Below are 23,770 nucleotides of genomic sequence, written 5' to 3'. Positions count from 1 at the left end.
TGTTCTCTTGCTTTTACAGATATACCAGAAAATCTCAGCCCAGCTACTCAGAGGCCTGTTCTGAAAGCTTGTAACCATGGTAATAAACTATATTCAGAAATTGCATATTCATCTTATCTCAGTTTATCCTGTTGATCTCTGTTTTCTGAAGACTGTGTGATAATCTCCGTTTTTTGTAATTGGAATAGTGAAATAAAGTGCTGGAGCCTAGTTGTTAAAGAATCACTTACCTCTCATATATTGCATCCTTCAATTATCTTTGGAGGCTACTTTGCTGAGCTAGTCTAGCCTTTGCTGTTTTTATTATTTTAGTTTTGGTTTTGTTTGCACATGCAGCATTTTAGGTACCATAGAAAATTGTTAGTTTCCAACCCCTGCTTCCCATGGATTATGAACTGTGTTGGTAGAGGTGGACCATAGGGGCACATATATTGTAACCACTGCAGGATACTTATAATGTTGAATTAGAGATTCATGGGCCTTTACTCTATTGTTTTTATCTATCATATTTTTCTTGATAAATTGAACTTCTGGAGTTGCCAAGTTTCAGCAGGGATTATCATGCAGCAGTACTGTGTGTTAATTGGTAACGTTGTATTAGTATGATGAGAGCAAATTAACAAACCATTTCACAGAAGACTTTATCATTGAATACTATTTGTAATTTTGATATTCCTACCACCTCTTAAATTGCAAACACGAATAGTCTTGTTGAACTTAGTGATACTATGCTCACATCCATAAATTTAAGATTAGGATCAGAGCCTTTGTTTCTAATGTCTGACTTGTATGTTAGATAACCTCTATAATAGTGTTATGTTAGCTGTGTTGTTGTTAAGGACAATATGGCGAGAGTTTCCTGTATTCAGTCACTGGAAACTAGTCCTCTCAAAATGAAGGTTGTATACTCAGTGTCCATTTGTCAAAATTTGCCTTGACCTCTATTGAGTTGATAAATGTTTGTTGCTTTTTGGTGATCAGATAGTTTAAAATAATTGATAAAGTAGATGTCATTACTGCTAAGGGACTATTTATTCTTACTGACTTGCTAGTTAATTTTTTTCTCAAATAGTTATAACAAAAAAGCATATAGTTAACAGAGTGTGGTTATTGTTTATAACATTGCTGAAGTAACATGTTGAGAATAAGGTTACAAAATTGCTACTGTTCACATACTTTTATTTGATGTTTAATTTGTATATACTTGTGTCCAACCCAATGGATATGTTCAATATTAATAATATTTTCAGCCAGATCTGAATACTTTATCAGACAGCATAGTATCCTTTCCAGTTGTGAGGGTTTTTACAAACATGAAAGTTGTTTAAAAAACAAAATATCAAAGCTTAAAATTCTGCAGCAGTTTCATCTGATAGAGGGGTTCATTAAGCTGGTAAAATGTAGCCCATAACAGAGTTTGATACTTTACTTTAATATTTTGGCCAGAGAGAACACCTAGTTAGTGATTAATATTAAGTTTTATCTTTCTCCTGTAATCACTTTTATACTTGAGAGCTTGAAAGAAATTCTAGTTTTAAAATGTTAGTCTCCTTGGAGAGATCTCCCTCTGGGTGCTTCATCCCAGTTTAAGATGTGTCCCTGTGTCCTTGATCAGAAACTTTCACAACAGTGCAATGTTTGAGTAATGCCTTCATTTCATTACAGTTCTAGTTCATAGTTTTTATTTTTTTCTAGTTTTTAGATAAGCTTACCTTACAAAAAAAAACTTCTTTACCTCAGCCTACTGACATGCCTTGCTCTCCAGGCTTCAAGACACTTACCTCTTGCAGAGATGCCATCTCAATCTTGGATGGCACTCACAGTGTGTTTACTTTTTGGTGGAATCCTGTGTTCCTCAAAAGTGCACCCACTGTAAGAAGCTTACAGGTGAGACCACAAAGACAGATGTGTCAGATGGCAACAACTTCTAGACCTTTGTCTGGCCGGGGCCAGAATCCTTCTCACTACAGAATTCTCTTCCCATACTTTCAAAAGAGGGGGAAATGGCCAGCTTCTGGCATGTTAATTAGTCAAAAACTTGCAGTGTTTCTTCTCCCTTAGCACTACCTGCTCCACAGCTCAGCATTTCTAATCTCCAGGTATTGATGGCGAGTCAGCTGCCACTCAGTTCAGTGCTGACACTCAGGGCTGTCAGTTGCCCACTTCAAAGGATTCACCTTCAGTCACTGTCTTCAGCCCCGTGGCTGTTATAGTGCCAACACATGAAGCTTTGGCACTGTTTCCAAGCCTGCCACCTCCACTGCTCCCCACACTGTTCCTATTGATGCCGCCACTCCACCTAATAATGCCACAGGTTGTTAGCACCTATATCAGCAGCTCCTCCCAGTGTATGTTGCCCAGGAATACAGATCCTGCCCCAAACACTTGTGCCTAAGCATCTCAGCCCTCAGCACCACAGATTAATAAACCTGTTCTCCTTGCTCTCTGTGGCTACGTCTACACGTGCAGCCAACATCGAAATAGTCTATTTCGATGAATAACGTCTACACGTCCTCCAGGGCCGGCAACGTCGATGTTCAACTTCGACGTTGCTCAGCCCAACATCGAAATAGGCGCAGCGAGGGAACATCTACACGTCAAAGCAGCACACATCGAAATAGGGATGCCAGGCACAGCTGCAGACAGGGTCACAGGGCGGACTCAACAGCCAGCCGCTCCCTTAAAGGGCCCCTCCCAGACACAGTTGCACTAAACAACACAAGATACACAGAGCTGACAACTGGTTGCAGACCCTGTGCCTGCAGCATAGATCCCCAGCTGCCGCAGAAGCAGCCAGAAGCCCTGGGCTAAGGGCTGCTGCCCACGGTGACCATAGAGCCCCGCAGGGGCTGGAGAGAGAGCATCTCTCAACCCCCCAGCTGATGGCCGCCATGGAGGACCCAGCAATTTCGACGTTGCGGGACGCAGATCGTCTACACGGTCCCTACTTCGACGTTGAACGTCGAAGTAGGGCGCTATTCCTATCTCCTCATGAGGTTAGCGACTTCGACGTCTCGCCGCCTAACTTCGAAGTTGGTGCCGCTACTTCGAAGTAGCGTGCACGTGTAGACGCAGCTTGTGTCGCATATGCCTTTAGTGCATTATCATTTGAGAGGGGAAAGTGCAGTACCATAAATTGCATCAATTATTTCAAAACCATGTCCCTATGTAGACATAGCCTCTGAAAGCCAGCTACTTTTCTTGGTGGAAGGTAGCTATAGTTCCAAATAATTTTTCCTTAGTTCATTGGAGCAAAATCCTCAGGAGTCAGCTTTTCCCATGTAGTTTAAAAATTATGTTGCATTGGGTTCTACCTTCATTTACCTGAATGTCACTTGAGAGTGCACTGTAGCTACATTTATGTGGATGTTACTTACGTACTCCAGGGATTAGCACCAACATACAACCCTAAGATAGATATGTATATCCAAAGAAAACAATGTCTCTTAAGTCTGAAAACATCTGCCTAATATGAGTGCAATCAAAAAAGCTAATAGTGTTAAGAACCATTAGGAAACGGATACATAAGACAAAAAATCATAATGCCACTGTATGAATATGTGGTATGTCCACACCTTGAATACTGAGTTCTGGTCACTCCATCTCAGAAAAAAAAATATGTTAAAATTGGAAAGTGTACAAAGTAGTACACAAAAATTGTTTGGGGGTTGGGATTATAGGACAGCTTTCATCTGCAGAGAAATTAAAAAGACTGGAACTGTTGAATTTAGAAAAGAGACTAAGGAGGATATGATAGATGTCAATACAATCGTAAATGTATGAAAAAAGTATACATGTTGCTTATTCCTTCATACAGCATAAGACTCGCTGAAATTAGCAGGCAACCGGTTAAAAATGAGCCGAAGGAAGTTCTTCACACCATGTGCACTCAAGGCCAGAAGTGTTTTTAAAAGGAATTAGATAAGTACACGGAGGCTAAGCCAGTCAATGGCTATTAGACATGTTGCTCAAACACACATACCCATTCTGTGAGTATTCCTAAACCTCTATCTTTCAGAAGCTGAGATTGTATGATAGAGGATAAGAGCATTTGATGATTTCTCTGTTCTGTTCACTCCGTCTGAAGCATCTGACACCCATTGTTGGGAGACAGGACAGAGTGCACATCTTCACTAAGCGGAAGACCGACATTGTATGATTTAGTTTGTTGGGGAGGGAGGCGCTAAATCTAACTCATAGGGCTTTCCCATTGATGCCGATACTCCTGTTTCTCACGAGGAGTAGCTGGAATTGCATATCTTAATTCAATCCTCCCTGTTAGTGCAGACCTGTCCACGGTGTTAAATGGTCCTTTGGTCTTGCCAATTGTAGCCGTTCTTATGTTTTTAGTTTGATGAAAGACCTTATAATTTCTGCCAGTGTTTAAGGATAAAATTTGGGCTCTGTGACAACTGCAAAATTCTGAATTACTACAGTGATGAGTGTAGTATAAAAACTTACACATTATGGAATACAATAGACTCCAGTGGGTCAGGATTTATCTGAAGGGCTTTCCCTTTGGACTGAAAACTTAAAATTGCTTTTCAATAGATTTAAATCCTGTGTTGTAGTAGCAGCATCCTTCCGTCTACGTAGACTATGGATCGCGCTCTTCGTAGTTCCGTTTGGCATCCTCATTTGCAGCGTCGGCTGTGACTGTGAAGACCCACACGAGAGTGACAGTCCTTGGTGCATCTGTTGCATGTGTAATGGGTGTGTGGCAGGTCATTGCTGTGCTGTCTGTGGGCTTGCTTCTCCTTTGCTAGCTGTCTGATCCTCAACTCACCCTTCTGAAGGCCCTTGTACAGTTCCTGCCTCCATCTGCTGCGATCGTCTGCCAGCTCCTCCCAGCTGTCTGGCTTGATGTCTACTTCTCTGAGGTCTCTCTTGCAAACATCTTTGTAGCGCAGCTGGGGGCGTCCGGGAGGTCTTTTGCCAGAGGCTAGCTCGCCGTACAGGATGTCCTTTGGGATCCTTCCATCATTCATCCTGTGGACGTGGCCAAGCCAGCGGAGCCGCCGCTGCCTGAGGAGGCTGTGCATAGTTGGGATTCCAGATCCTGTGTTACTACAATTTAACTGCTCAGTTCATTTTACTTGGGTCTTACTAATTACTCATCTAACTCAGCTCTCTCATGCTCAACCAGTTGTTCTAATTTCATCTGGAGTTTGTCTCATGGGAAACCATTTAAAAATGACATCACAGAACAAACAGGAATAGCACATCGTGTCACACTTCTGACTGTGAACATTCATTGTGTAAACCCATGAATTATCCTTTTTCTTTTTAGCAGCTGTCAATGGGTTTATTACTGTATAAGGCTAGCTAGTAACAATCCCAAGTAATTAAACAGAACTGAAAAAGATATAAATTCTGAAATTCTTATGTGCAATAAGTTTGGACACAACTTCGTTGTTTTCTAGGAGAGTCTGTAAGCCTTCTGTGTTATCATATGACCCTAAATAATGAACCTAATTTGAAAAAAGATGCATTTCTTCTTCTTTATGTGTAATCCAAACCTATTATTTATTGTTTCAACACAGATGTCCAGTTCCATAAATAAACTTCCCTCTTTTCTCTGCAACAAATATCTGTCATTTAGATAGCCTAAAACTCCATAATATTTCAAGTATATTATGTTTCAATACACTCTGAGTACTAGATACTCTTTAGTGAAGCCTGATACATGGGAATGGGTATTTGAGATTTTCACTTGGGCAATACCTCCTGGTAAACTTCAGCAAATCTACAGTGTCTTCACATAAACATAAATGGGGTGCATGCACTATAGCATTTGTCATGATGTTGTGGATCTGTACTACTGATAGCTGAAGAAATAATTTGAGGTGTTTGGGATGTGCTATTGGTCCATATTAAACTAGAAGCTAATAGCTAACTCATAATTTTCACAAATACAAGTGAAGTCATCTTTTTTTCAGACGGCATTTCAAAATGTATATAGGAAACAGCACTTTACCTAAACAACTTCTTATGCTACAATTTGTCATTCAGCACAAGGCAATGGTATTGCCTTGCAAAATTTTGACTTGGTACATGCAGCACCTTGTTCTTAACACTGCACTGTAATAAACTTCTCAACATACTTTTACACACAAGCTTTCAAAATGATCAAATACTTTATGTACTAGGACATGTTAATAATTACATGCTACCATTGCTTACTCTAGTAATTGCAGTTCTGCATGCATTTGCTATAGTGATACCCACATTGTACTCTTGCTATGAATGCCCTTTGATACTTTGATTTCTTCCAAATGTACAGTAACAGCTTGTTGTTTTTAAGGACTTCTGAATATTTTACAATATAACTAAAAGATGGAAGCTCCATTAAAGATTCAGGGTTTAATAGGGTTCAAAAAGAACTAGATAAATTCATGGAGATTAGGTCCATCAATGGTTATTGGATAGGTAGGAATGGTGTCCCTAGCCTCTGCTGTCAGAGGCTGGTAATGGACGGCAGGAGCAGGCTCACTTAATGATTACCTGTTCTGTTCACTCCCTTTGGGGCATCTGACACTCTTGAAAGACAGGATACTGGGCTAATGGACCTTTGGTCTGACCCAATTCGGCTGTACTTCTATTCTTATTTCCATTTTAATTTTCCATGTACTATAATTATTAATATTGTACAAATGTTTTCTTTGAGCTGAACAGATAGTTCTTCCAGCTCTAGGATCTTGAGAGGACAGCTCCTTAGGTTCTGCAGCAATATATTTTGTTCCTCCTGTCTGCTTTCTATCCCATATCTGTGTTGTTATCCACTGGAGAGGCTGGGTTTCTCAAAAGTCATTGATAATTTTAGTTCCAGCAATCTAATCTTATAAACCAAGCACTGTAATGCACAGGGCCCTGAGGCTGACATCTTAGATTTTTTTTTCCCCTCTCCAGTGCATTCCGTTCTTTCACTGAATGTGTTGTCTTTCACCAAGGTGGGTTGTCTTTTATCACGAGATATGCTTATGTTGACGATTTGCAGGCGACGGGAGCAGCAAGGGGACTGTGCCTGCGGATAGTCAACGTAAACAAAATGCCTCATGGCTTGCCGGCAGGTTACCCTGCTGGGCTGCATGCTGAAGATTTCTGACCCCTGCTCTAAAACCTTTTCACTAGACTTTTGTCATGACATTGTCCTGATATCATAGAAGATTTTCCATCTACTACAGTTAAATGCTGCCTTTTTTGCTTTATATTATTTAGTAACCACATTAGTTTAGGTGGTCACATCAATCTGTGTAAATATTAAAACTCTTAAAGAATCATCAGCAAATACAACATGCTATACATACCTCACCCATAATTTACTTTTGGGGACATTATGCAATAGAGGTCATGCATCCAAAAGTATGCAAGGTTGCAGTTCAGCAGCAACTAGCATCCCAGAGAGAAGGTGAGAGAGCTGCTGAGTTCTGAAAAGGACATCTTCAAGGAATTGCTGTGGCAAGGCCAGAAAAGCCTACTGAAGAGAAATATCCATTACTTATTATAATTTCCTGAAGTATGCTGTTAATTCACAGTACAAATAAAATGATACAGTCAGGAGGCACACCATTTTTCTGAAAGGTGGAGTAACTAAGTGATGAGGGTCTTACCACAGCAGTTTCCAACCTTAATAATTGGTTTGAAATCAGTTTGAAGTCGGGGTAATAAAATGTTAGGAAAACTGCAAGTTATCTGATCCTAAAGTGATTTGTCATAGCTGAAATAAACATCTCTCATTATAACTAATCTGACTGGATATCAGCATGAACTATACCTCTCATATGTAAAAATATGTACAGTTCTCATTTCTGTATTGCAATGACTCTCTCTTTACATCAAGTATTGACTTGATTATTATTGATGTTTTCCAATGGATCAGTAAAAGTCAGTTCATGTTTGTCTCATACTTAGTCCAAAATGTTTTAGCCCTTAATTAAATAAAATTCTTGTCCAAGGATGTCATTCTTGTCCTAATGAAATAAATGTAAACCATTTTTTCAAAGGCAGTTGATTCTTGTGAGTTCTTATTATCTATAGTAGAACTGTCAGTGGAGGGTCAAATTAATGTTTTTACTACCAGATCTGTAACAGAAATAAGCTCAGGTCAGGCTTGTTTCTTGAGACCTCTAGTGCAGATGCTTAGAACATATTATTTAATTTCAACATTACTGTGTGTTTTCTGTCATGTACAAGAGACTCCATCTGGCAGCATTGTCATTTAACTGAAAATCCAGCTTTACTTTCACTTCATTGCATCTTGATCTTCAGTAGATGTCCTCTATTCTAATATCTTTCATATTAATGTAACTGTTTGTAGTGACAGTATGCATTCAGACAGAAGATTTTCACACATAATATAAGAATGGTCATAGTGAGTCAAACGGAAGGTCCATCTAGCCCAGGGTGTTGACTTCCAACAATTGCCAATGCCAGTTACTTTAAGGGAATGAACAGAAGAAGTAATTATCAAGTGATCCATTTCTTATTCCTCATTCCTAGTTTCTGGAAAATAGCTGCTACAGACCCCTGAAACCTGCAAAAACAGCTGCCAGAATGGGGATCATCTCCCTTTCCTCTTCTGAGCTATTTAATCCACTGCAGAAGATTCAATCTGCCCTTAAACATGGTATTACTAGGCAGGAATCATTTGGAAGGTATTGGCAAATTACCAGCTCTTCTGTAGGCAGGAATACTCTAACAACTCCACTGTTTGAACCTCCTGAGAAAGAAAGATTAATAAGGATCCTGTCTTTTAAGCTCTCATTCCAGAGTTTATTACCCAGCCAAAAGAATTGAGGATGTGCGGGCTCTAGTTTTTAGGGGAAGATTTTTAAGATTTCTGCAAGATAGGCAGTTCTCAGTTGTGCTACTGTTGAGACCAAAAGACATACATTCAATTTCTTTTAGCTAAATAGTACTTATGTTCAACCTGTTTCCTAACCAAAAGAACATCAGCAATCCAGACTTCACTGATTAAATGTCAAGAATTCTTTGGCCCTACCTGATAGGGACAGCAGAGTTTGGAGACAGTCTTTGTCCCACATGGAACTCAGCAATAGCCCTGCAAGTCAATTTTGAATGGAAAAAAAATCAACTCAAGGATATGTTGTTTCTTAATTATGTTGTTTAGAAGTGACACGGCTCTTGGAACTGCACAAAATACTAATAGTCCCTGACCTGAAGATCTATAGTCCCAGATAGATGCAGAAAAAATGACTGTTGGATATCCAGGGAAGGGTGTTAACTTAGGACCTGGTGGGAGGTAGAAAAAAGGTAGCAATAGGGTGGAAGGGGAGTCTGTGGACACCATGGATGAAAAACAAAACAAGCAGTCCCGCAGAACAGTAAAGACTAACAATTTTACATATTAGGTAATGAGCTTTTGTGGGTACGACCCACTTCTTCAGATTATGGAGAAGAACTGAGAAAGCAGGGAACTATAATGCAAGGAGTTGTGGGTGGAGAAAGAGAGAAAGGAAAAAAAAAAAAGAAAACAGGGAGGAGGAGGGAGAGGGGAAGTCACTTATCATTACAAGGACCTCTGCGAAGAGTAAATTAAGTGAGATGTCAGCCATTCCTGTGAATATCAACGGTGGGTAAATTGTCTTTGTGATGTGCAAGGTAATTGAGATCTTTGAGTCCCAGGTTAAAGTGTGAAACTTGAATTCCAATTTATGTGACTCCTTTTGTAATCTGGTGTTAAAATCTTTTTTTAATAATACAGTTAACCTAAGATCCATTATAGTATGTCCTGTGAGATTAAAGTGCTCACTTACAGATTTATGTATATTCAAATTCCTGTTGTTTGATTTGTATTCATTCATCCTTTGAGATAGGGACTGTCCTGTTTGTCCAGTATATCAGGCAGAGGGGCATTGCTGGCACATGATGGCATATATCACATTAGTGGAAGTGTGAGTATATGAGCCCTTGATGGTATGGCTGACCTGATTAGCTCCAGTGGTGATGTTTATCATATGTGGAGAGTGGGCAATGGGGTTTGTTGCAAGGAAAGATTCCAGAGTTAATATTTCTGTTTTATGGTATGTGACTGCTAGTGAGTGTTTTCTTGAGGTTGGGTAGCTGTCTGTAAGAAAGAACAGGCCTGTCACCCAGGGTCTGTGAGAGTGAGGGATGATGTCCCAGTATAGGTTATAGATTGTCAATAGTGTGCTGGAGGGATTTAAGTTGCGGGCTATGGGTGATGACAAGTGGTGTCCTGTTGTTTACTCTCTTGGTCCTATCTAGAAGCTGGCTTCTGGGTGTTCATTAGGCCCTGTCAATCTGTTTTTTTTCTTCTCCTGGTGGGCGAATGCATAGTAGAGATCTTGTATGTTTTTGTTTCTGGAAGTGGGATTGGAGAAGGTACAGGTGTATCTTAGGGCTTGACTGTAAACAATGGATTGTGTGATGTATCCTGAATAGAATCTGGAGACGTGGGTAGGAGTTGGTGGATTTTCTGAATGAAATGAACCTTCTGGCAAAATTTTGAATGTGGAGTTAGGAAGAAGGGTCAGATTGCTTCCAACCCTTCAGCTAGAACAATAACGTAGACTTCAAAGTACATTTCGGCAGAATAGATGTGTAGGCTTTAGCTGATGGTTTCAATGGTTGTAGAATGCATTCAGTACCCTTATGCGCATGAATGCTCTTTTACAACTGCTATAGACACATGAAGGAACAATAAGTCTTGTTAACTTCTTTGGCTGGGTCTACACAGCGCAGCTTTCCCAGCAGGTCCATGCTAATGAGCAGTCTTGAAATTGCAAATGGGGAGTAAAGGCACTTTGAAGTAGCGCGGGCACTTCAAAATGCCCATAGCTATGTGGCATGCTGTTACTTTCAAGTTTGACACTTCACAGTTGCTGCGGGGAAGAATTTGCCTAATTAAGTGCTGCATATGCATCACAGCACTTTATTAGTACTGTCCCATCACCCTGATTATCATGACCCCTTCAAAGAAGGGGGCAAGTGTAGACATAGCCCTAGAGAAAAGAGAAGTAGATATTTCTAAGAGAAGCTAGTAATTTTTGGGTTGCCAACTGCAGACATCCTTTTATGGGCCTGATTTTTTTCATTAACAGCTAAACACTCATTCTTTGAAATTAGACCTTTTGAAGATAAGCTGAGCATCCCAAATAACTAGCCATTTCTGAAAAAATTTGCCACTGTGAATAGGTACTGGGCTCATTTGAGCTCCTTTTTCATGGGGAACAAGCATAATTTCTCTTTGATTAAAAAAAAAATTGTGAGAAGGAGGTGACATTTGGTAGCAGTGATCCAGAGTACTACATAATTACAGTAAATGTCATATTATGTATTGTAGTAATATAGGCAACTTGACTTCCAAAACTTACTGTACAAAATTATGTATTCAAAGGCATTGCTCTCAATATGCATCAGTGGACAATCTTAAATCAGCTTAAGGACATTTTAAATTACTTACATCTTATCTTTATTCATCTTTCATTGTTTAGCCATGCAGAACTTTTCACTTTAAGAAAATTACGGAGTTGATCAGTTACAGCAGAGAGGTACTGCCACTTGTCAGAGTGCCTCTTATGTATTTGCCATGCTTGTTAAACAAAGTTTCTGGATTTTGACAAAAATTTAGTAGACATTGTCAGCTGCTGCTCATTGACGCCCATGTTAAAGTTATCTAAATCAGAGACTTATTTTCAATATTTAAGCACAATAAGACAAATCCAATTGAACAGCTTTACATATTTTTATTCTGGTTTTAGATTTATGTTTAGACTTTATACAGTGCTGTAGTATTTTCCTTTTGAAAAGGTATTTAGCAAGTATGAGACACGTCAATAGCTAACCTAATAGCTCCATCAGCTGACACACATGGGAAATGGTTTGTGTTTAATTAAAATGGGTCTAGGCCAAAACCCCAGATCTAACCATCTTCAGATGTGGAAAAAAGTTTAGATACATAGGGAGAGTCTGTGACTCGGTCCTTTTTTGAATTTAGTATCATCATACTGTTTAGACAGTGTGCTGGAGTTTGTAAAACCAACAAAAGAAAAGATAAATTAATCATGGATGAGTCTGAGTGTTCCTTCCTTCACCTCTATCCTCTGCATTAGTGAACTGAGTCCTTTAATTTTTTTAACACTATTCTTTTGAGAATTTCTAATTATAGGTCTGATATAACTTCACTTTTAGACCTTAAATCCTTTAATTTCCACTAAAACTCCAGAAGGAAGAGCCACCCTATTGCATGACCACCATGGCCAACATACCAGCTCCTGCCCTGACTGAGAAGATTGGTAAATTAAGCATATGGGTAAAAAATTGAAACTCATAGTGGAAATCCCATTCTAAATTCATCCTCTAGCATCACAGGATTCTGCTGAAGACAGCCATGCTTTTCCAAGCCGTTCATCTTAGTGGTAGAAAGATTCAGTGTCCTCTTCATTATATCTGTAAGCCTTAGTTATCAGATAATGTCTGTGGTAAAAGAAACCATCTTAGTAAACACTTACCCTTTCTTCTCCATGAAATTCTGGCCCTAGTGGTTGATTATTTTGTCATTATGGTACTAGGTTACTTCAATTAATCATTTCTGACACTGCAGTGTAAAATGGTAGTTGCTATCTATACATAATCTCTGATTGCCCCTTTTGTATTTAATGTATTCCTAGTGTCATGCAAACATATTTCAAAGCAGTATAGAACATAGTATTTGTGTACAAGGTTAGCTGAGTCAATTTTTGTCATAAGTCTTTTAATAGACCTATTAAGTTCTTATTTTTAGCCTAAAGTGTACTTGAAAGAGATGTGTGAGCAGTCACAGTATTTTGAAAATAAAGAATGCTGTATTATCAGGTAAAAGACCTAGTTTCCTAATTGTACTGTAGATGGTAGTCTTCCCCTGTCCCTAAATAAAGTATATAAAATTTTTCTAATTCAATGTAATCCATCATTGTGCAACTACTCAAAAAAGTAGCATTTTTAAATGCTCTCAAAAGTCCACTAGCAACAATAAATGAAGGGCATGGTGTATTAAGGGATTTCCAGTTGCGTCTCACAGGACAGAGAAAACTGCTGTGAGAGAGCTCTTGGGACAGCTGCTGCTCTTGCTGCCTTTAGCAATAGCTTCCTGACTAATCAGTCTCCAGGCTTACACTTCTGCTTTAGCACTGCTCTTTCTCTGTTTGCAAGTCACTGACTGAAAGCAGGACACAGCCAATTACTCTCAACTGTGTTAACCCAGTTTCAGTTTATCCACCTAACAGCAGTTGCTGTACAATCACTGTACTAAAAACTTGTTATGTGGTGAGATCACTGATCATGAACTCTTGCTGTAACTTTGCCAAAAAGTATAGAAACCTATAATGCAAGACAGAAATTCACATCACTCAGAAAGTGGTTGCTTCCTGTGTACAAAACAAAAAGTAGTGTAGTGATATCACCATCTATTTCCTCTCTTTGTGAGAGCCAGTTAAAACAATATCTTTCATATTTTAAAAAGAACAGCAAACTGCATTAATGATAAAATATTGTTACTATTTAGCTCTTTTTGTCTTGCTAGGAGGATCCCTTTAAGAATTTGTCTCTCTCCCTGTGGGTTGGCATTAATCTCCCTCTCATTTTTCAGTTCCTTCCAATAGTCTCTGAACTCTTATCCCTGAAGTTTTCTTCTACCTTGCTGGTCACTTTTCTCATCCCCCTCCCACCAGCCCTCTCACTCTTGTCACTCTCTGCTCTCCTTTAACAACCACCAGTATTTTGGCAGTATGAGCCACTAATAGTATAATCTAATGCAATTAACAGCTGTTCTAATCCTTGATGGAGAACATATTGTGTTAAAATAGAAATTTGTTGGACAATGGCTTAATGTGGATAAACCATAAAATACACTGTGGCATATTGCAAAAAAGTTAACATTTTATAAAAGGTTGTTATAAAAGTATCTTCTACAGCTACATTAGTTGTTAAGCATTACTTGTGCATTTTAGGGTAACTGACATGAAACCTGCAGGTAACGCAGACTGGAATTTATTCATAAAGTTAAGAACTACTCAAAATATTGTGTACATTCGAGTAGTTAATGCCTTGACACTTGTCAGAATTCACAGCACAGATGAGTGCACAAGGAATTACATAATTTAGTGAAGAGTTGGTCTCAGCAATATATCTTAATGAAAACAATAGACAACTGCAAAAGCAATAAGAGGTAATTAATAATTTAACATATTGCATTCATCACAATGAGTAAAACTATTTCTACGTTAAAAGGCCTTTGCCAAATTTCCCTGGTTTTGGAGCCATGATATTCATGGAGGGGCACCCTCTCATCAGAAATACTTGCCAGACAAAGCCTGGTTTTATGTAGCAATTCCTATAAAGTGTCCATTTGTTCAGGTTTTTTCCTATCTGCCACTGATACCCCAACATTCACTCTAAGGGATACAATTTTCTTCATCTCTGCCTGTTAACACTGCAGGTGATTGTACTGTATTTTGCTTTCTAGCTAAAATGGTTTTGCTTTTACTCCAAGCCACTAGTTTTAAGAGTAAGACTTATTCTCTTTTTTTAAAAAATAGTTTGCAAACATTTGAAGTTTCTATATTGGTCGCTATGTACATAAATTATAAATGCTTGCAATAAATAACACATTTCTTTATCTAGTACTATGAAAGTTAATTTAGTCAGGAGTCTACTTTATCAGGCATAACAATGTTTTATTTGCATGTAAGCTTTAATTAAAACCAGTCTTTGAGACTGCTTTTGTAGAAGCTAATGTCCTAATAAGATGACAGGTCATATCAAAGGTTGAAAAGCATTGTCTAGCTGGCTAACATCAATTATAATCCAGAAGAATGATTTTATTGTGTAAACATTAAGGGCAAATTTGAGCCCTCTGATGCACATGACAATGATGGGTTAAGTCTTCAGAGCTACATTTATTTGTTTAAATAATAGTAGTAAGTTTTGTTTAAAACACCTTTGTTTATTTGAAAGGAATGAAAAGAATGAAGTGTTTTGAAGTACAGATCTTCTCAGCAAGAGATAACTAATACTGTTATCAGTCAACTTATAAAATCATGAGTATGTTGTGTTAGGAGCAAACTGCAAAATTCTTACCCTAAGAATACCCTTACATTAACAATATGTACGAGACTTTTTGCATTCAGGTGTAGTAATCAATGGAATTTCACCCCTGTAACTCTTTTTGATAGTCCAGAAGCTTCTACAATTTGACAAACACTTTCCACACATATGGGAAGACAGCCCCTTCCCTGAATATTTTGCTACGTAGGAAAAGAAGGTTAATAGTCAGTGTACGGGTGCAAGGTAAGCGTATCAACAATATATATTTCTTGTAAAATATATATATAAAATTCAACCATTTCATTAAACCAGACAGTGTTGCTTGCCTACTATTGCTTTACTAATCAATAGTATGCTGTCTCAAATTAATGTAAATAAGATATTTTTGGTTAACAACTAAAGGATTTTAAGGCAACCACTAAAAGCATCACCAGGTCATATGTGGTTAATTCCACTCCATGAAGCTGTGCTTCAGATCTTTTGAAATCAGAGATAAAATTGTATTTCCAAGTTTTATACTTCAGTCACTCATCAATTTGGAACATCAATTTGTTGCAGACACAGACCTACAGAATCTGACAGACAAGAAGCTTATTTTTTAAAAAAAGCTATTTACTAAAATATAAAAATACCTTACACACAAGATACATGCAAATAGGATCACCAGTATTCAAGCATGTCTCTCTGGTTTTCCAGTATTTGGAGACTACCATTGACTTAATTGTTCAGGATCAGAATCTCAGGCATTCAGCTTTAAAAGACAGCCACACAGGTGAATCCTTATGCCTGCACGAAGCTCCTTTTAGTTGCCCAGTGTAATAGATAGGTTAAAGGGCCTGTTGTCCACTGCAGAATTCTCTTGTCATGATGTGAGTTTTAATCTGTAAAATTTTTATCTGGAATTTTGGTTTGGAAATCAGAAAAGACTTTTTCTGTACTCCAGATGCATTAAATAATTAAATATCGTATTGAGTGATTTTTTTTACAAGAAGTCATAACAATCTGGTAATAATTTACAAGTATCTGTAAGGAAAATAACTTATAATACAATTTACAGTCTAATTTCTAATTAGTGTATATTTCTTTCAAATGAATTACAGGGGATTTCTTCAGATCTTTCACCGGCAATCAGATCTTTACATTAGACAAAAATATAAACCCCAAACAATTCAGAATGAGGGTAGTTTTAGGGCATGGTGAGGTCTTACCCTTTCTCCGGTGATTCCTTCCCCAGCTGAACCTTCTAATTTTTTTCTTTCTTGTCTAACCTGCTCCAGTTTAAAGCATGTAATTCCTCCTTTTCACATGAATATATCTAGGTTTCTAAACTCCTGGTGTCCTTTTTTTTCCTTAGGAACTTTTAGTCAAATTTTCAGCTGTTTAAAATCTGCTTAGCTCCATTTATTGAAATGGAGCTACAGAAGTGTGTTCTAGCTCAGTATCTAGCTACATGTTTTCAAACACAATTCGCTCTTTCTGAGGGAAAACAAGGCTCACTTGGCTCACTGTACCAAATTCTTGTTTATACCAGTCTGTCTGGAGTCTCTTCTATGTTTTATGGCTCCGGTAATAATTGCACACTGAAAGTACAGAATAACTTCCCTTAATGGTTAAACAATTTCACCACTGCCTAACAAAATGAGTTAGAATCTTCCTGACAAGTTAGACATACTTTAGGCGAGACAGTCATTGATGCTAACTAACTCAGTTTATATCACCTTACTCATTAGTCAGGTTTGATTTCTCACTGTGAGGTGAGAGGTTAATTTTAACTCTTATAAGAACATAAGAATGGCCACATTATGTCAGAAGAAATCTCCCATCTAACTTTGTATCCTGTATTCTGACATTGGCCAGGGTCAAATTCTATCCATTTCCTCTGAAGAAAAGGACAACTATCAAGTGACCCATCCTGTTGTCCTGTCCCAGCAAGAAGCAGAGCAAAATTTCCACACAGAAAGGTGAAGTAAATTTCAGACTCTACTTTTGTTTACTAACAAAAGCTCGTAAAACCAAATTGAGAATAAAACTCCTAAAGGACTTTAAAACTCCTTTCAGTTTGTTAGTGGACTAGATAAAATGCCTCATTTGCTATCAATGTACAATGGATAGTCTGTTGTAACTTTCACTGGTATTTATGATAAAAACAATTGGGAGTCCAGTGGACCCTTAAACACTGGCAATTTTATTATGACATAAGCTTTCATGAATTGCAACTCACTTCATTGTATGCCTAAAGGGAAAGAAAAAGAAACAGGTAGTAGGGATACAGAGCTACAGTATTACATCAGAGCTAAGTCAATCAGGGTGGATGTGAATAAGGAGGTGAGCATACCTAAAATGGAAAATTAGTTATTGTAGTGAGAAAACCATTTACAGCTCCTATTCAGATCCATTCTGATGTTGTCAAATTTGCATATAGATTCCAGTATAGCACTTTCATGTTGTGGCCTAGGGTTTATGTTTGTGTTTTGGTTTGGTTTTTGTTCACTTGCTTGAGGATGGCAACATTCATGTCTATAACTGAGCGTCCAGGCAGGTTAAAATGATCTGCCACTGGTTTGTGTATGGTACCATTCTTGATGTCTGATTTGTGCCCATTTCTTACGTAGAGACTGTCCAGTTAGTCCTATGTATATGGCAGAGGGGCACTGCTGGCACATCATGGTGATTTACTGGTGATGGAGCCACTGGCAATATTGCTGTTGGTATTAGGTCCTGTGATGGCATCACTTGAATTGACATGCAGACAGATATGGCAGTGGGGTTTGTTGCAGGAATTGGTTCCTGGGTTAGTGTTTGTGTTGTGGATGTGTGGTTGGTGGTATGTTTTGCAGGCTGGGAGGCTGTCTGTAAGCAAGGACTGACCTGCCTCCCAGGGTCTGTGAGAGCAATGTATTTATGACTTCTCTGCCTCTGCTTTGTATCAAAAGGAAATTTACCACAAGAAATTTAAATATTTTTGATAAAATTTGATGAGCCCTGAGATACACACAGTGATTACTCTAGAATATCAACAGTAACTTAGGATTTCCTGGGATTTTTACATTTTAAAGTAATGTTTAAAGTTAATATTACTTAATTATCTTAGGTTATGATGCACTGTATTTTCAAGGATTAGGGAAACATGAAGTGAGCACAATCAATAGAATTAATTTAACATAATTAAGCATAACTCAAAACTAAGCCAAGAATAACTCTTACAAATCAGCAGTGAAATCATATGCTATGTATCCAATCAATTGAACTAGTTAATAAATATCACTACTCAAAAAAGTGAATTTCTGTGTTTTTCCAGAAATCAGGATTTACTTTTCAATAGGTAAGAAGTGGTGATCCTAAAAGGTGGGGGGGTGGGGGGAGAGAGAGCGAGAGAGAGAGCGCACGCATTTGGTATTTTAATTATTTTTAAGAAAACATGCTTTCGGATTTTTTCTCCTAGCCAAAGGATGCAACTATTTCATTGTGTTTGATTCTCTTGCTCCTTTTGGGGAGCAATAAACCAAGGAATGGGAATTTAATTTACATTACAGAAAAGGATTCAGAAATTGTGCAGGCTGAAGGTGAAGTTAATTGGTGTTTCCCTTCTGCTGTTTTATTTCACCTTTTCCCCTATAACTTACAGTCCTCCTACTATATATTCTTAAGGAATTCTACACCACAGCATGGGTACAGAATTCATATCCCCCTCAAGAATTTCTTTATTTTCTTTCAGAAAATCACCAGGAAACAAAAGGAAGCCATGCATGGGTGAGGGTGTAGGTAGGGGTGCCCTTGGCACAGTCTGGGATGCATTACTTCCCCCAAGTGCAGGCAAAGTGTGGGGAGGCATGCAGTGTCACATGTCTGTGCCCTCCCCTTGCCCCCTGCTTCTGTGATCACAGAGCTGACTGGCTGAAAGAGGAGGCTGGTGACTATGCAGCTAGATGTTGTCTCCTGGGTTCTTGTGCTGATCATGCTCCCCTTCTGTGTGTTGCTAGCTATTTTATTTTCTGTGTCTGTGATGGAGCAGGAGAAGTGCATGGAAACAAAGAGATTAGAGTGGAGAACAGACAGTGAGGAAGTCAGGTAGTGGAACTGGGAAGGGTTGAGGGTAATGTGGGAGTAAGGGAAGGAGCAGGGAGACAGTGTGGAGAAAAGTGGGAAGAATTAGGGAAGAGAAGTGAATAGAGGAATTACAGAGGTAAGCAGGAGCCTGACATGTGATGTCCTCTTGGCAGCAGCTGGGCCCCAGTAAGCAGGCCAATGGAACCCTCATTTCCCTGCATCTGGACCACCTCAACAAGCCTACCTAAACCCCCACCCTACAGAGCCTTAACCAGCTATACCTAGACTCCCACCCCATCGAGCCCCACTCCTGGGTACCCCCTAGCAGCTGAACCCCTAGCACCTAGATACACACAGACACACACTCTGAGCCTATTGGGCTGTGAATGCCTGCTCACACCTGATGTGCTTGGCACAGAGTGACAGCGCCATAGGGTGTTTCAGGGGCAGGCCTAGTTCTTCTTCTGTGTCAGATTGGGAGCAGCTTCACTGCTGAATCCCTCTCCCAGGGAGATGGGAGCCGCAGGGTGATCTCCCACCTCCAGTGGCCTCTGCATTATTTATTGGCAAAAACAGTTTGCAGAATTTTAAAATATTGCATGCAGAATGTTTCAATTTTTGCTTCAGAGTTCCCTCAGGATTGTACCTAGGAATGCACTTACTTTGCAGCAGGGAGGACAGGCAACTTCTTGTATACCATGTTGCAGCCATTAGGACAGCGATACCCAGCCTGTAGGCTGGGACCCAAACATAGGTCGCCGTTAGGTTTTCTAAGGGTCTCCAGCTGGGCAGCTCTGAGCTGCATGTGGCTCTTTAAAGAACTATTTGCAGCTGCCTCTACTCACTCCTGCAGCTCCCTCTCCCTGCCATGATGCGCTGAAATGGAACTCAGTTTTATTGGTTTGGCAGCCACCAGGAGTGATCTGGCCAGAAACCAATTAAATTCAGTCACATTTCAGCATGGCAGGGCAGGAAACTGCCCGCGCCGCAGGTGGGAGAAAGGTGTAGGAGGGCTGCGGGGAACCTCATGGAGGAGGTGGTGGTGTGGGCCTGGTAAAGGAGCTGCAGGGGCAGCAATGGTGCATTGTCTGAGGTAGGTAGGAGGGGGCAGTTTGGCGCTGAGAGGGAATTAAGCTGGGGGAAGGGGAGAATCCTAGGGGAGAACCTCTCTCCCCCTCCACTCCCCGCTTGCCCTCAGTTTTGAATTCCCTTTGAACTCAAACTCTTACTGAATTGTCAAAATGGGTTGCTGCCTCGAATAGGTTGGGGACTGCTGCTCTTGGAGATTGAGAGAAGTATGGCAGCTGCAACCTTACCCAAGCTCACCCCGGTGAGTGCACATGTGCTATTTTCCTGCCTAGGGTGTTTCACTACCAGCCAATTCATTGGCCCAGCTGCAGATTATTGTAATAGGAATCTGCATTTAGATTTGTATTATTCAAATTGAAGGCTGCAGTTGATGAACTCATTAGCATTATCAAAAAACTAATTTCAAGATGCTTTCAAAGTTTTAGAAATTCACAGCAGCTTCCTGAGTTAAATGTGTGTCCCAGCATAAAAATACAGCATGAAATTCTCTAGTTTGTTTGGTTTAACAGAGTTTTGAAGAGCTGTAAACATCTCATCTCATGGAACATTTTATTCACACATTTCAGTTTCTGGTAAAATATCAGTTAATTTAAATTTTAGCCCAAATTAAAAAATCTGGGTTAGACATGATTAAATTTGCCAACTCGTAGCCTGGCTTACCCTGCAGACCATTTGCCCACCCATGTCAACCTTTACTCCGTTGCTAGAACAGATCTATTATTTAGGAATAAATCTTTTTTTTAATCTCTCTCCCTCCATCAATTGCTATGAAATAAATGTATACCACCTGTGAAAAAATTAGCATATTTGCAAGGACTTCTTGCATTTGGCTGTCTGGCTGTATTCCAGATATTTTACGCCTATATAAAAGGAAGGCGTAATATAGGTATTTCAAATGCTTCTAGTTACTAAAATAATTGTTGACATACTGTAAGTTAGAGAAAATTAAGAAACCAGCTTTATTAATTAAATTAGGAAATAAAGGCAAAGATCTAAAATGTCAGTGAGACAGGGTATTTGAACTGTGGCTATTATATTTGGTAGTGCTTTTTATGTCCTATACTAGCATCAGCCAAAGCCCTATGTCGTCTGCCAACTCCAGTTGCCATAGCAATGAAATTCTGTTGCAGGAGCAGGGCGAATGCTAATTGTAGCCATTTGTTGTTCCTTCTGTCGTTCCCATAACTAGCACAGTTGTAGAGCAGCCAGTGTCTCCGGGCGAACAGCACAGAATGCTCCCAAAAGCAATGCTGCTGAAGGCAACTGGCTGCTCTGTTTAAAAAGATTGTTTGAGCAGTTGACAATGCCACTGTGTGGGCAGAAGCACCGCTTGACTCAAACACCCACAAGTGTTGATCAAGACTTGAGGTTGTGGAGAAAAGAGGACTTCTTCCTCGAGTGTCCCCGTGGGTGCTCCACGATAGGTGTCGGGCTCGCCCCAGCGCCGCAGATCGGAAACTTTCCAGCAGTTTCTGCTGGACCGCGCATGCGCCGGCGCGCACCGCTCCCTTGCGTGCCCCCGGCCACGTGCGCAATCCAGTCCCCGCCAGTTCCTTCTTAACCGCCATCGGCTGCAGATGGAATCCGCTCAGGCTGCGGCCAGAGTCAGCGTAGTTAGAGTTTTTAGTTAGATTGTTGGTTTCTTTTCTTGCAAAAAAAATAAAAATAAAAATAATATATGTAGAAAGCTTTAGTAAAAGAGAGGGAGGACCGGAGACAACGCGGGGATGTGAAGGCCAGGAGGCCTCCTGCCGCGGCAGGCTGGGGTCCATGAGAGGGGAACAGGCACAGAGACAGTGCTAAGTACCCTATTAACAGCTCAAAAGACTCACCGCGATGTCCTCTTCAGGATTCAAAAAGTGTGAGTCCTGCCGCGAAGCTATGCCAGCCTCCGATGGGCATAGTCAATGCATTAGGTGCCTGGGGGAATCACACGTTACCCAGAAGTGTTCCTTCTCTGCAAAGCTCACAGCCAGAGCCAGAAAGGACAGAGAAATGCGGCTGAAAATGCTGTTGTTTGATAAGGCCCTCCAGCCAGACGTGCAGGAGAGGCCTCAATCGGAGGGACCCACAGGGCTCCATAAAAGGAAGGCGGCGTCCCTCACCCCCTCAGTGCAGAAACGGAGGAAGCTCTCTCCAGCCCGATCCCTGCTGGCGGCCACAGCGAGCGGGACGGGCGTAGCACACAGCCCCCAGCCACAGTCACAAACAAGCGGCAGCGCACGTGGCAGAGGCTGAGCCTCCACTTACTAAACAGCCGGCATGCACAGCCTTCAGAGCGGCGGCCAGGCAAGCGCTGGAACCGGCGGCACCGCCGCAAGTGGCACAGATCCCCGCGGCGCCAACGGTGCAGGGCCAACAGGCACACGCAGCCTGCAGGCACCGGAGGAGGCTATCCACGCGGCACCGCAGCTAAGAGTGCTGAGCGCGGCGCCGACAGCGGGTCTGAGATCCCCGGCATGGGAGGGGGCGGTGCCAGCCCCGCAGGGGAGGGTAAAGGCAGCAGCAAAAGCCCGGCACCGCAACCCTTCCCCGGACAGGGTTGCAGGGCTGCTTTCAACAAGCCCTCCCCTTATGCTGCACACACCAACCAGAAGACATGGGTCTCCCCCAGCCTACCCAGAGCCGCCTCCTCCGTTCCTCCAACCAGCGTCACCATGGCTCGGGCCACCTTCACCTTTTCTGGGATTTGACCCCCTGGAGTACTATCACAAACCAGTTTCACCATTGTCTCAGTCATCGAGAAGATCTCACTCTCCCAGACATAGGGGGTATGCACCTCGAGAGTGGTCCAGGTCTCCATCCCAGGAACCGTGCCCGTGCTGCCATGGTCGCCCTTACCACGCTGGGCATAGACACCACAGGCATACACCCAGGGGCAGGTCCCCTCCGACTGTCCAATATCCCCGTGGGCACTCATGGATGGGGACAGAAACACAGTTGTCTCAGGGGGAGTTGATTTTGGAACCCCGAGATTTTCCCTCGCAAGTCTCTAGCGAGAGGGTGTACCACCGACAGCAGGACCCTGAGAGTTCGAAGGAGGCTTACCTTAGTGGTTCCTCCTTGTCCTCCCCCGATGAGGCTACAGCCCCCGGGGATGTTGCTGCCCCAGACGACCTCAAACAGTTTCAGGAGCTGTTTAAAAGGGTGGCTTTCACGCAAGGCATCCAAACAGCAGAGGTGCAGGAGTAGCACCACAAGCTCCTCAAAAACCTGAGACCTCCGGCCTCATCCAAAATCGCTATCCTGCTCGACGAAGCAATCATGGAGTCGGCCACCACCATATGGCAGACCCCGGCTTCCGCTCCACCTATAAACGAGAGCGGATAAGAAATACTTCGTCTCGGCGAAGGGCATGGAGTTCCTGTTTAGTCACCCACAACCAAATTCACTGGTGGTAGAATCGTCTCAGCAGAGATCAAAGACTTCCCAGTACAAAGCGGGAAGTACACAGACATCGATGCCAAGAAGCTAGAGCTATTCGGCAGAAAGGTATACTCCTCCTCCACCCTGCTGTTGAGAATGGAAAATTATGCAGCACATCTAGCAAACCATAATTTCGACAATT

At 41.0% G+C, this 23,770-nt stretch overlaps 1 protein-coding gene across 1 annotated transcript in view; it reads left to right on the top strand.

Moving 5' to 3' along the window:
- DIAPH3 (diaphanous related formin 3) overlaps positions 1-23,770 on the top strand; it is a 492,901-nt gene that overhangs the window by 367,042 nt on the left and 102,089 nt on the right. Inside the window, exon 27 of the mRNA XM_074982855.1 lies at positions 20-79. Coding sequence (XP_074838956.1) covers positions 20-79 — 60 coding nt within the window. The remainder of the gene's footprint in view (positions 1-19; positions 80-23,770) is intronic.

Source organism: Carettochelys insculpta, chromosome 1, assembly GCF_033958435.1.
Source record: "Carettochelys insculpta isolate YL-2023 chromosome 1, ASM3395843v1, whole genome shotgun sequence".
Classification (NCBI taxonomy): Eukaryota; Metazoa; Chordata; order Testudines; family Carettochelyidae; genus Carettochelys; species Carettochelys insculpta.
Note: the sequence above shows the minus strand (reverse complement) of the source record. Positions and strands in the feature narration are given on the sequence as shown.